The 13,881-nt window shown below is 63.5% G+C and overlaps 1 protein-coding gene across 1 annotated transcript; it reads right to left on the bottom strand.

Moving 5' to 3' along the window:
* Positions 1 to 2,933: 2,933 nt before the first annotated feature.
* LOC118157559 (carbohydrate sulfotransferase 3) lies at positions 2,934 to 5,704 on the bottom strand. The gene is made up of 3 exons (XM_035311952.1): positions 5,426 to 5,704; positions 3,984 to 5,267; positions 2,934 to 3,709 (listed from the first exon to the last, which is right to left on the bottom strand). Exons 1-2 carry the CDS (start codon positions 5,560 to 5,562, stop codon positions 4,019 to 4,021), a joined length of 1,386 nt encoding a protein of 461 aa, XP_035167843.1. The 5' UTR covers positions 5,563 to 5,704; the 3' UTR covers positions 2,934 to 3,709; positions 3,984 to 4,018.
* Positions 5,705 to 13,881: the final 8,177 nt, after the last annotated feature.

Consider the following 13,881-nt stretch of genomic DNA (forward strand, 5'->3'; position numbering starts at 1 on the left):
GCAAAGAGCTCGATCAGCCTTACCCAGGATGTTTTTTATGGGATTTTTACGGGACCTCTCTGGCCCTGCTGCACAGAACACGAGGCTCGGCGCTTGGGTGACATCTTTCTCCTATGGGACAAAACCGGTGCTGTTTGTGGGGGCGTCGCTCCTCGCGGGGTGCCGGGGAAGCAGGACGTGTGTCTGTGGCCGGGTTTTCCTCAGGAATGGGAAGGGAGAGGTCTGGGTTTCAAGAAAGGACAGCTTTCACCCCCAAATCGCGGGGCGTTTTCTTCCCCCTCCCCAGGATTTCAAGGCAGTGAAAGCGCACCGCGTAATAAAACCGTGTCCTCAAAAAAAAACCCGCCCTCGCAGACAGGCAGCCTTTGTCTGGAGGTGTAATTACAGGATAAATATGGGATGCGGACCAAGAAATGCGGTCTGGTCAGGCATGCGGCCTCCTAAAAAAATAAAAAACACAACGGAAAACAAGGCTGTCATTTAATTCTGACCCGTCCACGTCTGCTGCAGCCCCCGGCCCCTCGCCCGGACCGCGGGGACCGCGCCGAGCCCACCACGGGCAAGGCTGGGCCCGGGCAGGAGGCGGCGGGGTGGATGGGGCACACGGTGGCTTGGCCATAGGTTTGCTCCTGGTCCCGGTGCAGAAATCCCCTCCGATAGCACTGGGGGATTAGCAAGCCCAATCCCATTAACTCGAGCTGGAGCAGGAAAGGAGAAGGGGACGGGGGGTTAGGAGGGCCGGCAGGGCAGCAAGGGCTTCTTATGTTCGGGATAAACCTCGTGCCAAGCTGGGAAATGGCTTTCTTTTATTAATTTCCGGGCTTCGGCTGGTGGCCCTGTCCTCCGGCACGCGTCCCCTCGCTGGGCTGCCTGCAGAAAGTCTCTCTGGGGACAGTAATCACCAATTTTCCCCCTTTTTCCCCAAAGGAAGCTGCGGCTGGCTCAGTGGGGGCCTGAGTCAGCTCCGGGACGCAGCACAGCTGCAGGCACTGAGCTGCTCAGGGCAGGTTATAAAAGGGAGGGAGCAGCCCTGGGGCAGGGAACAAAGGGGACTGTTGGGTTTGGGGTGAGTCTGAGCCTTCTGGGAGCTGTTTTATTCCACAAAGCCTGGATCCCTCCCAAGGAGGGATTTTTGGTGTCGGTGTGGATGCTGTCTTCTGGCACAGCCTGTGTCAGTGGAGCAGGACCACCAGGTAGGTCCTCAGGCTGAAAATGCACCCTTTTTCCCCCCAAAACGCACCCTTTTCCCCCAAAATCCGTGTCCTTAATGGTCCAGAGAAGGACTAGAGCAAGGCCTGGCGGGGCCGAGGGGAGCAGGAGATGCGCCCCATTGCATCTCAGCCCGGGGGCTGCTGGGCACCATCGCCTGTCCTTGCCCGGGGGCTGCCCAGTTGGGGGCCAGTTAAAGGTCTCGCAGCCAACTGGGTGTGCTGGGAGGAGACCTCAGCGCTGCCCGGGGCTGCGGGGAGGTGGTGCGGGCACCTCGTGTGCCGCCTCGGTGACAACTTGTGGCTGCTTTGGCCTCGGGAGGAGCCTGGCACCACCGAGCCCCGGTTCTGCATGGGAGCCATGGCTACGTGCCCCTAACGAGAGCAATTAGCCGCTGCAGCGATCCTCATGGGCTGGGGGCACGTTTCCTTTCTGTCCCGTGACGTTTTTGAGTGGAAGCTGGAGGGTGTCCAGGAAGAAACGCTCCTACTCAGCTGGAAATTACAGGCTGGAGCCAGCGCGGGCTGCGGCTGTGCGGGCAGCGCGGTGACGCAGGTGAGAGGGGGCCGGAGCCCTCCCCTCCGCCTTCAATCAGCACGGCTCCCCCTGCCCCGGCTGCTCTCCTTGTATTTCCCCTGGCTGCTCTGCCTTTCCCCCTGGGCTTTGTGTCCCCACGGCAGAGCAGGGAGGGATGGGGACGGGGACGCTGCCGTTCGTCACCCTCTGAAGCCCCGTTCCCGGGGCTGCCAGCCAGGGATGCGTCTGCCCCCCCCTGTTTTGCGAAGCCACGTTTAATCTGAGCTCTTTATTTGCTTCGCAAAAGCCCGGGCCAAAGCAATGGGAGCTCTTACACAGAAAAGGCCTTGTTCCAGCCTTCCCTTGCTGTTTGCTCCTGGGATTTTAAGGCCCAGCTCCTCCAGCATCTGCCCCTCCAGAGCAGAAACCAGGCTGCTTGTCTGCTTTCCCACCCCGGGGTGCAGGATAGGGCCCGTCCCTCCTTGGGGGCAAGGTTTCCCCCCTGTTTTTGCACCGCAGCCGTTCCCATCCCGGCGTACAGCTGAGCCCAGCCACCCGCTGCTGTCCGGGGGAGGCTCCCAAACCAAACCCAGCTCACTGGGGGAGCCGGGGCTCCTTCTCCGTGCACAGGGCGAGCGAGGAGACCCGTCCGACCCACCCACATCAACATTTTTCAGGCACAAACCCTGCTTTTGCCCCCTCTCCAGAGCCCGGCGGCATCCAGCACCCCGGCTCCATCACATATTGAGGCCAGATGCAAGCGGAGCAAAAGGGGGGAAAAGAAAAACCCCCGGCTGCTGCAGGAGGATGGCTGCCGACGGCTCTGGCGTGGCTGCTCCCCGCGCTCCTCAATGCCGCCTCTGTTCTCCACTTTGGGTCAAAAAACGCAGCTTTTGTGAGCTCGCCGAGCCGCGGCTCGCTGCTGGAGCCCGGGCGGTCTCAGCGCTCTGCGCCGGCAGGAACAGAGCCGAGCCGGCGGCGGCTGCGTTTTGCTTATTTATTTTTGCTTTTGTCTCGGGGGGCTGGTGGCCTCAGCGAGCCGCGGGTGGCCGCGCTGGGCTCGGGGACGGCGGCGGGGCCCCTCGCTTTGCCCCCCGAGGGTCCTCGGCAGCTGCCAGGTCTCCTGGAGGAGCCGTGGGCTCTCCAAGTCCTGCCTGTGGCTTATGGGGCGGGGAGCTGGAGGGGATGAACACCAACAAGACAGGAGATGCTTTGGAATCTGCTCCTTTGCGTTATTATTATTGTTTTTTAATTTTTAATTAAGTCAAGTGAAACGGCTTCCAGCAGGTGACGAGGTTCAGCTGCTCCGGGGCGAGCAGCGGGCTCTGGCGAGCGTCCTCGCCCCAGGGTGAGGTTGTGGTCGGTGCTTGCCGATGGCAGCGTCCCTGCCCCGCTGTGCCCAGGGTTTTTTGGGGAGCTGCATCCCCGATTTGCCCATCCTGGGGCTCTCCCATGGGCCACAATTCCACTGCCTCTGCTGTAGGTGTCCCTGTTTCTCTGCAGCACCTTCTGCTGGCCTGATTTTTTTGGGCTTAGCTCTGACCCCCGGTGTAGCTCCCCCTCCTTTTCACATAATAAATAAATAGATTTGCCCCGCAACCCTGGTACACAGAGAAAAAGGAAGAAAAAACTTAAAAACCAACGAACACCCCTCCCAAACCAACACCGAAGAGCTCAGACCCGAGAAGCCACCTCGTCTTGCTGCTGGCTGGGGCTCTGCGGGCTGTTCCCAGTCCGTGCTGGTGTGAAGGCACTAAACCAGTAAGGCCTCTGGGGATCGGGTCCCTGCTGGTGCTGGCACGCTGTGCCGCCGGCGCTCGGCGCGGCACCCCTTTGGCACCACATCACGCGTGGCTGTGGGGCAGCAGCGCTGCTTTCCACGTCGAATCCCATCCGGGAGCGCTCCCCGCCTGCGACGGCGGCGTTCGGAGGACGCAGCGTGGTTTTGGCAAGCACCCAGGCTCCACGAACCTCCCCGAAAGTCACCCCCGCGTGGGGGCTGCGGGTTCCCGGCTGCGTCCTCCGGTTCCCTGGCTCGGCGGCTCCTTACAGAGAGGAGCCGGTGCCGTTTAAGCTGGTGCGTGGTCAGGTTTTGCCGCTGGCTCCGGGCTTACCCCTTGTGCTTGGCTTTTCTGTCTCGGGGTCGCATCCTTCCCCGTTCCGCGGGGAGCGGAGCTGATGCCGGAGCACCCCCGCTGCCCGTCCCGAGGAACCCATCGGTGCGGACGCAACGTGGCCCCGGGGCTCGGCGTCGCCGGGATGCTCCGGTCCCCAGCTCCGGTTCCCCCTGGTGTTACGTGACCCAGGAGGGGAGTCCCTCCTCCAGCAGGCTGAGCGAGCGGTTCGTCAGCGCCTCGGGGCTGCCGGCCAGCTTGTAGCCGAAGAGGCGCATGGCCGGGGCGCAGGCGTCCTGCACCACCTGCGCCAGCTTGAAGGGGATGCTGAAGCGCCACTTCTCGAACTGCTCCGAGGAGTTCTTCTGCGTGGAGTAGATGCCGCTGCCGTCGCGGGGCGCCTGCGTGTTGGCGCGGATCCACTCCTCCACCTGGGGCGCGGGGCGGATGCCGGCGAAGCGGTACATCTCCTCCGCCTTGCGCAGCGGCGCCCGCGCCACGTCCTCGTAGCGCACCAGCATGTAGCGGCCCCGCAGCCAGCCCGGCTGCCGCAGCCCCAGCTCGGCCGACAGGCGGATGCTCTCGCAGTTGCCCCGCAGCTTCTGCACCTCGTCCTCCTGCAGCGGGGCCGCCCCTTCGGCCGCCCACTTCTTCAAGGTCTCGTACCTGCCCGAGAAGGCCACCATGCGGGAGGCCAGCACGGCGCGGGGGTCCCGCACCAGCTGGATGATGCGCAGGTCCAGCCGGGGGTCCTCCGCCAGCGGCTGCAGGAACTCCAGCTGCCGGAGGCGCACCGTCTTCAGGGCCACGTGCCGCTTGCTCCGGCACGCCTCGGTGGCCAGCGTGATGTTGAGGGGGCCGCAGCGGCGGTTCTTGCAGTGGTACTTCTCGAAGACCTTCTTGACGGCCGGCGTGCAGACGGGCTCCTCGCACAGCGAGCGGCTGGAGCTCCGGCGGAACATGAAGGGCGTCAGGTGCTCCTCGGGAGCCGGGGAGATGAAGCTCTCCAGGATGTAAAGGTCGCAGAGGAAGAGCTGCTGCAGCACGTCGCGGTACACCAAAGCCGACCCCACCGCGTTGGCGCCACCCAGCTCAAAGGTGACCGTCCTCTCGACGTGCCACAGCGGCTCGAAGAGGTAGAAGATGTTGCCCTGCTGGTTGAAGAACTCCCCGACGAAGGAGGAGCCAGTGCGGGTGGTGGCCATCAGCAGGACGTGCCGCTGTGGCTCCGGGGGGACCGTCCCCGCCGTCGCCAGCCCCCCGGCCAGCTGCAGGGTGATGTTGTGCAGCCGCGTCCTCAGCCGCGAGAAGGCGGCGTCCAGCTGCTGCAGCGAGGCCAGGGACCCGTTTTCGGCCGGCGTCGGGCTGGCCTCCGTGTCGTTGGCCTCCGCCAGCGTCTGCGGGGACTGCTTCAGCTTGTCCGACACCCTGCGGGAGAGCGAGCAGAGCCCGGGGCTGGGGCCACCCCTGTATCCCCCTAGGGGCTTTGGGGACCCCCTTGCGCTGCTCCCTGCAGGACCTGGGGTTGCCAAGCACGCAGGGCAGGCGGATGGAGGGCTAAAAGCAGGGGGTCCCCTGCTTCCTACCTGGAGATGAAGTTGTTCTCCTTCTCGATGATGACCAGACCCACGACGAACACCAGCAGCACGGCGTACTTGCTCCTCATCTTCAGGCAGTGCAGCACCTCCCGGAGATCCTGGGGCAGGGAGGTTCTCCTCTCCATGGGGAAGGAGAGCCGGGAAGCCGGGGCTTCTGCGTCCTCTAAATGTCCTTCCTGTCCTCAGGGGAGCCCCAGGCCGGGCTGCTGGTGCCCTGCGCTATCTGCCGGGCATCCTCTGCTCCTCAGCATCCCCCTCCAGGTGGCCCTGGCCTGTGGGGACAAGGAGGGGACGCATCAGGACCTTACTTACCCTGCACTCGCTGCTCTCTCCGGCAACCTCTACATCTGGAGAGCCCGTGCCGAGGGCCTGCAGGCAATTCCCCTTGGCTGTGCGAGCAAGGGCTCGGCGAGCCCCCTGTGCTGTAAAAACCCATGGCGAGGCCGGAGGGGGGGGGCTCCTTTTATCGCTTCCACCCCACACCTGGCAGCTGCTGACAGCGCCGCTCTCCCTGCTCCCGAAATAAATCTGCCGGAGGAGACCCCTTCCAGCACCTCCTCCTCCTCCCAGCCGCGCCGAAACCCAATCCCTGCCAGCTGCCTGCCTGCTGCTGGCCAAAATTCCCCCCCCGGCCCCCCCAGGGCAGGGGGGCTCGCTGGGCCAGGCGCTCAGGGCGGGGGGCAGATGTACTTCTTGGGGAGCTGGGCGGCTTCCTGCCACGGCGTGCTCGGGGCGCGCGGCTTCTGCCTTCCCCTGGGTCTCAAAGCGAAAGCCAGTGGGTTTCCAGGAAGCGGACGAAGGCAGAGGGCCCCACGTGGCCCGACTCCCCATCACGTGCCGTGCGTGTAAACCCCTGCCTTTCGTGCTCCCGGTGCCTGCTGCCCTGCCAAAGCGCCCACCTCCGGAGCACCGCGCGCCCGGCCCGGCCCGAAGCCTTCCCGGTGCCCGTGCAGTGACGGGTTGGAGCATTTCAGCAACCCAGAGGGGAAATTAAATATACAGACCCTGGTGGAGGGTGCTGGCTGCTCCCAGGGAGGCTGCCAGGGGAATGAGGTTCAGATTTGTAATCGCGAGCGCTGGGAAGGCGGCTCCAAGGGTCAGCGCCGGCGCTCTGAGCGCTGCCAAGCGCCGCGGGCGCAGCCAGCCCAGGATTTCCCCCTCGTTAATGCCCACAGAGGACAAACCACAAATGATCCACGGACCAGAAATTATTCATGGGGACCGTACAGAGAGCCATTTCCAGCAAAATCCCAGATTCGCAGGCCCGGGGTGGGTGTAATGCGTTACGTACACGAGCGGCTGCAAACGGACGAGCCGCTGGGTGCCCACACCCTGGCAGGGCTGAGCCGTGGGGCCGGGGCGGCACGAGGGGCGCACGGAAAGCACCCCGGGCTCCGCACGTCCTGGGGTTTTGCTGGCCTGAGAGCAGCGAGGGAGGGGACGCGGTGACCCGGCGAGGTGGCAGGGGGCTGCTCGGCGTCCTCGAGCTCTTCCTCGCTGGGGACCGCGCGGCGCAGCCCGGCCGGGGCCGGAGGAGAGCCACAAGCGGCTCTTTGTGCGGGGAACAGAGGGGCTCTGTGCAGGGGAGAGCAGGCTGAGGGACCCGGCTCTTCCCAAACCCAAAGAGCTTTTCGTTTCAGCGCGATTTTTCCGAGCGGGCGAGGGGCGATGCGAGGGGCCAGCCCTTCCCCGTCCCTCCTCCGGCCGGGAGACGGCATCCAGGGCAGGAAAGGCGTTTGTGGGCTCGCGGGGAGAAGCAGCCGGAGGTGTGACTGGGTGAAGTCACATTTTCCTCCGGTGACTCAACGGGCTGAGGATGAGTTCCCAGAGCCGGCAGGCGAAGCGTCGGCTCGCAGCCGGTGCCCGGGACCCCTCTGGAGCAATTTGCTCCGTCAGGTCGGGAAAAGGACCCGGCGAAACCCTTGGTGGGAACAACAAAGAGAGCGGGCGTGCGGGCTGATCTGCTCTTTGTCTGCAACCCGTGCAGGAAAAAAAAAAAAGGCAATAATCACAACAAACCGGCTCCCTCTGCATCTACCAACGACTTCCCCTCCCGAGGCTGGGAAACCAGGGATGGTTTCCCCACTCGTTTTCGCCTCGGAGGGGCCGCGCTCCTGCCCCTGCCTTTCCTCCAGGCCCAGCAGCTCGCCCCCCGGCCGGCTCCTGGCCCCCCAGGCGGGGGCGGAGGCAGCGGGACGGAGGCGATGGAGCGTGGCACCGCTTCGCTTCGGCCGCCGGCTGCTCCCTCCGGGGTTTTTCGCTCAGAGGCACTTTCTTATTTATTTATTTTTTTTTGCTCAAAAAGAACACGAGTAATGCAAGTTTAAAAAAGGGGAGAGAGAGAGGAAAAAAAGTCAACTCCTACGCTGTTTATAAAGTTGCCCAGAATAGCCTCCGAGCCGCAGCCAAACCGGGGCCGGCGAGGCGCCCATCGGAGGAGCAAGTGGGTGCCACCAGCCCAAATTTGTGGCCACAAAGGGGTGAGATTCCCCCCCCCCCCGGCCTCGGCTGGTGCCCGAGGAGAGCTGTGTGCTCCCAGCCCCGCTCAGCACCCGGCTGAACCCAGCTCCCCCGTGGCTGCGGCACGCTCGGGGTTTCACCTGGCCCAGCAGCGAGCGGTGCCCAGCTACCCGAAAAATCCCAAACTCGAAACAAACTCCTACCCCAAATGACCCAAACTCGAACCAATCTCGCTGGCAGCCACAGCGGCCGGGCTTTTCGGCACCACCTGCAGCTGGCGAGGGGCTGGCGAGCAGCGGGGGGATGCTGCAGGCTCAGGCCGAGCTCGGGGCTGCCCAACGGTGCCGAGATGGGGTCCGGCCACCAGACCCCCCCCCAACCACCGGCCACAGGGCCCCTGCGGCCACCTCGCCCAGAGCCCGCAGCCCCCCAGGACCCCCCGCCACCAACTTGCCAGCGCTGCCCGTGGGGCCGGATGATGCAACTCCGGGATCGCTGCGGGAAAAGTTCCCCCCGCGCCGCCCCGCTGCTTCCCGGCCACGAGCGGCTCACCCCGGCGTCGCCTTCTGCCGGATGCATCCACGTCTCTCCCTCTATAAATATTGATTGATTTATTTATTTTCTGCCGCCCCCCCCCCAAGCTGCTGAAGGAGCTGCTTGGGGGGAGGGGGGGGGGGTCCCGGGGACACCCCAGGCCCGGCGGGGGCTCCCTACCCGCAGACAAAGGCGCGGCCGGAGGCAGCACAAAGGCGGCGGTGGCGGAGCCCTGGAGCCGCCTCCGAGGGGCTGTGGGGGGCGGCCACGGAGCCCCCCAACCCCACGGGTCCCAGGAACGTGCCTTCCCCCCCCTCTTTTCCTTTTCCCCTTCCCCCAACTTCCCGCAACTCCCCGTCCGAGCCCCCCGCTGGATCCGGCCCCGGATGCCCCTGCTGGGTGCCGGGACCCCCAGGGACCCTCCCCCCGGCCAAGCGTCCCCCAGTGCCACCCTCACCTACCCCCGAGGGCCCGGTCCTGCCGTGTGGGAGCGGGGAGGGCGGCGGGTCCCCTGCTTTTCTTCACGGCGCTGTCATCCTCCCTCCCTCCCTTTTCCCTCCCTCCTTCCCTCCCTCCCTCCTTCTTTCCTTCCTCCCGGGGTGCCGGAGGGGGGAGCGGGGCCGGGGCGGGGCTGGGGCCCCAGGCCATCATCCCGCAGTGCCGGGGCCGGATCCTGCACCGTGCTGAGGAACGGGGAGCTCGGGGGAAAAGTTTCTCTCTGTGCCCCCCCCCCCGGCATCCCCCTCCGATGCTCCCTCTCCGTGGCTCTCGCCAGCTGCTTCTTGCTCCCCCACCTCCGCAACCACCTTCTCCCTTTTGGTGTTGCCCCCCCCAAATGCACCCCAGGACCCCGTGTTGGTCGCCCCGAGACCTCGTATTGCTCACCCTAAGACCCCGCGTTGGTCCCCAGGTAGGGTCTGTGGGTGGCTTTGTGGCCCCCGAGTGCCAGGCAGGCGATGCGATGCACGCGGGTGCCCTGGTGAGCCTGGCCCTTCTGGAGAAGTGCCACCACGTCCCGTTAGGAGGGGACCAGCAGCTGCCCCTCGGTGTGCCCGGGCTGTCCCTGTCCCTGCGGGGTGGGCCCTAACATCCAGGCGTATGGGACCGGCAGCTCCGGCTTACGCGTGGAAATGTGCGCGTCCCCCGCCGAGCTCCGGTGTGAGCCAAAAGACACCTGGGAAAGACCCACGAAATAGGTCCCCATAAGATATTTCATCCTCCTGTGCATTCCCAGCATAGTTTTTCCGTGGTGTTATGCAGAAACACGAGTTTTATTGGTGTTTGCGTGTGATGGCCCGTGTAGCTCGTTAGCGACTTGCTGCTAACGAAGGCAATGAGGCAGCAGGAGGGCGGCCAACACGTCTGTGTGCGCCATGGAGCGGGACAGCCCTGGCGCAGCGGTGATGGCACCGCCGGGCTCCTCTTCCCAAGGCTTCTGCTCACCGAGCATCCCGGCCCTCGGTGGCACCAAACTCTTCTCCTGGCTCACTTTATGCCCCGGTCCAGGCGGCGGTGACCGCGTCCTGCTGTGCCGGATGAAAGCCTGGGCTGGCCTTTGCTCCAGAAAACGGGGGCAGAGCTTTTCTGGCGGCTCGCCTTGCGCATCACGGGCTGCCCGATCCCGCCCTGCCGGCACCGCCGCTTTGCCCGGGGTTTCATTTCCCGGGGGGAGGCAGGATGCGGCTGGGAGGCTGGACGGAGGGGGCTGTCCTGGCTTTGTCCCGGGGCTGCACCCGGCTCCGGGCGGCTTTGTCCCGCCAGGGGGCCGCAGGGACCGAGGCTCCCCCCCAAAAACCCTCCCGGGGCCGGCGGCGGGGCCGGGCGCGCTGCCGCTGCGCCCCCGCGCGGCCCCGCGCAGCGGTTTCTGTTCCCGTTTCGCTTCTGCTTCTCCCCAAAACCGCCCGGGGTGAAACAGGGAAGTCGCCGAGCCCGGGTTTTGTGCCTTAATTTCGACCTACACAGCGATACCCGTGGATGCTGCGAGCGGGGAGGCGGTGGGACGGCCAAGCTCGGAATGGGGACACCGGGAGATGTCCCCTTGTGCTGGGGACACCCGCTGAGCCCAGGCTGCTGCTCCCCATCCTCTGCCCCACATCCCCTTCGTGGTGGCCTGCTCGGCCCCAGCCGCGGGGCGATGTGCCACCAGGTGACCAATCTCTCCTGTTTTCGGTGTGAGGAAGGGGTCAGGTGCCAACCCCAGATCGGAACCAAAAGGCAGAAGACGGCGGCGATCCCTCTGGCCGGCAGCTGCCGGAGGCCGTTTGCAAGCTGGGCCAGGCACGTCCAGCCTCGTCCTTGCGCTCCCATTTCCTTCGAAACAAGGGGGTGGGAAGCCCCGAGAGGTCTGCTTTGTCCTGCTGAGTCTCTGGCATGGAGGGGAAGGTGAGAGAGGAAGGCTGTGGTGCCAAAAATGCAGCGAGCATCTCAGTAAGGTCAGGAGCATCCTCCACTGGGTGAATCCACGTCCCCCTGCTCTCTGCACAGACAAATGGGGACAAGTCCCAGCCTGGGGAAGTCTGGTTAGGATGAACCAAACAAAACCTTCCTTCCCTTTGCCTGGGAGATGGCCCCGAACCGACAGCGGGCTTTTCTTTCTGACCAGTCTGTGTACAGAGGGAAACTCCCCCCAAAAGGAGCTGATCGCCCCGAAGAGCACCAGCTATCTGCTCGGAGCCTCGGCAGGGGTAGAAGCGTCGATACGCCCCGCAAAAAAAGCCAGACGGAGGCTCGTGCATTTAGGAACCGAAAATACAGAAGCACCGGGGCCGAGGCAGCCGGGCAGCCCTCTCCAGCATCACCTGGGGCAAGTTTTAATTCCAATCGTCGCTGCGGACCCACAGAAACCCAGTCGGACAGACGTCCAGCCATCCTATCCCCCAAAACCCTGCAGGGATTGCCCAGCCGCCTGCAGAGGGACCTGAGCTCACGCTGGCGCGTGACTGCCGCTGGTTTGCTTGGCTGCCAGCCCTTTTTTTTTTTGCGGGGGTTGATGCCTGCCGGAGCTCAGCCCTGTTTGCAGAAGGGCAGAGGGTGCTTTCAGACAGTCCCCCGTAGTCGTAGACAAAGATAACGCCTCTGACACCTTGGCTGCTTTGAGATAACCAAATCCTCGCTGCTCAGCCCACAGTCAGGGCAGCAGGGCCTTTGAAGCTTTGCCCACGATGGGGAAGGGCCTTTCTGGAGAAACGAGCACCGGGACAGATAAAGAAGGGGGACCCGGTGCCTGGGGACTCCACCGGGGCACCCGCAGGGCCAGCCAAGCCCGGTGGCTGCAGCCGTGGGAGATCCCGGAGGTGCAAACCCCGCAGGTCCTGCAGGCAGAGAAGGCTGTCTCCAGCCGGGCTGGTCGGGGCAGGCGATGGGGAAATCTGGAGGCTCGTGTCAGAAATCACACAAATTCCTCCTGTCTCCTGACTGCCCCAGGCAGCAGCCGGAAAACCAAACAGGAGCAAAAGCCGTTTGCTTTCTAAGCTCCCTTGTGAAATAGGAGCAGCTCAAACCTGATAATCCTCTTTGAAAAAATAATAAAATGGAAAAACAGTTTCCCTATCTCCCCGGGTTAATTAGCTCTCAGTCGCAGGTCTGTTAGCAAGGACCGCGCGTGGCTCTGAACCTCGTCCAACTGCAGGAGCACGGCCAGAGCAGTCGCAGCCCGGCACGAAAATCCCAGCTGGGGGGGAAGCAGCTGTGGGGTGGGTTTTAAGGGCAGCAGCCGAGGGTCCTGGTGAAAGGAAAGGGGAAGCGAGGGGATTTCTTCTCCTCCGTCCGGGGCCACGTGCCTGGGGAGTCACTCGGTGGCCTTGTGAACGTGGTGGCTTCGAGCATTTTTTCTTTTCTTCTCATTTTTCTCCTTTCCTCTGGCTCAGCCGCGCTTTTGTTCTGGCTGGGCCGCAGCGCCCGGGGCTGGGACTCCTCCGCCTCTCCCCCCCTTCCCCGGGGGAAAGATAAGGGGGGTTTTGTTCCTCCTTTGACGTTTGCCCTGGCAAACACAGCTCAGCAGAACGGTGAGCGCAGATTGAGCAACTCTGTGCCCTCAGCTGAGTCTGCACGGGGGCGCGGTGCTGGCCCCCAGCTCCGCGACCTGCAAAGGGAGGGCTAAACAAGTGGTCCCGGCGCGGCTCAGTGCGGGGAGGGGGCGATGAGAAGTCTCGGAGATGCCCATCAGGTGATAATCATGGCAACGGGACGGCCACGGAAAACGGGCTGGCCTTGTGCCGCCAGTCACTGCGCTGGAGTGGGATCCAGAAAGCATCCCCGTCGTGCTGCGCTGCCACAGGGAGATGCTCCGGAGTTTCCCCGTGTTTCGGCGCGAACACAAGAGGCTGGATGAACCAAACCGGCCTCTGAGCCCCTTACACAAGCCCCGGCAGCTTTGTCATCCTGGCAAACCTGCAAGGTGGAAAGGAAACAAAAGGAACTCTGTCCCGTGCTTTGGAAAAGCTTTAGCATTGTAGTTCCCAGGTGGGTTTTGCCCGACGCTGGCTGGCAGTAAGGAAAGCAGAGCAGCAGGGCAGCGGTCTTCGGAGCTGCTGGTTCTGCGTTGAGCTGAGACCACCCAAAGGCGATGGGCAGGAGGAGGAGGAGGTGGAAGACGAGGAACTTGTTGCCTGCTACCTTGGAGCGAAAGGAGAGGAAAGGGAAACATCGGGCTTTGCTCCGTAGCACCCAAGCCATGCTCGGCCCAGCTCCCCGAGGACCAAGCCATGTGGTGGTACCTCTGCACGAGAGCTCACTGACAGCCCCCTCCCTCCGCTCCACTCCGAGATCTGCACCGAAACAAGACCCAGGCAGGGTCCCCCCCCGTGCCCCCACTCAGCAGCACGTTCCCAGGGGTGCACGCAAAAAGCCAGGCGTTTGCTCCCGCCCGCCGGGGTGGGCACGGGGGAGCCACAAACAGGCTGCTGGGGGTGATTTTTTTCTCCCCCTAAGCTTTGAGGACTCGAGCTAAAAGCTTGTATTTGCTGCAGTGTCCTTTCTGAGAGGGGTTAGCTCTTCGAAATGGGCTGGGCTGGTTTTTAAAGGGTTCATTTAAAGCAGCTTGAGTCACCTGCTTTAAATCCTTGCAGAGGAAAGGGAGGAAAAGGGGCAGAGCTGCTGTAGTCGTGTGAATGGGAACCAAGACGTCCAAAAATCTTCCTCCTCTTTTCCTCGGTCAGCATTTACTGTCTGATACACATTCTTTAACTCTATTACTAACTTTTATTTTCTTCCTGGGTAACCTCGATGCATGTTTCTCGTGGTGTTTTATTTTTCGTTTGGTTTGGCGGAGGGGGGAAGTCGGGTTTACAAACAAACCCGTGACTTAATTCTCCTTTCCATTTATAAAAAGAAAACTGCTTCCCCTTCAAAGGGGGCTGCACGCCAGTAGCAGAGGTTTGTCTGGCTGCGTTCTTACTCCCTGCAGCCCTGGAAAGATGACACAGTGAGAGCAGAGATGGGGATTTGCGCTT

This window comes from Oxyura jamaicensis, assembly GCF_011077185.1.
Source record: "Oxyura jamaicensis isolate SHBP4307 breed ruddy duck chromosome 6 unlocalized genomic scaffold, BPBGC_Ojam_1.0 oxy6_random_OJ106677, whole genome shotgun sequence".
Lineage (NCBI taxonomy): Eukaryota > Metazoa > Chordata > Aves > Anseriformes > Anatidae > Oxyura > Oxyura jamaicensis.

Bases quoted from the DNA above. Each gene is read 5' to 3' on its own strand.
- LOC118157559 (XM_035311952.1), bottom strand. From the start codon at position 5,562: ATGGAGAGGAGAACCTCCCTGCCCCAGGATCTCCGGGAGGTGCTGCAC. The intron at 5,268-5,425 runs GTAGGAAGCAGG...GCTCTCCCGCAG, and splicing joins GAGAACAACTTCATCTCCAG to GGTGTCGGACAAGCTGAAGC.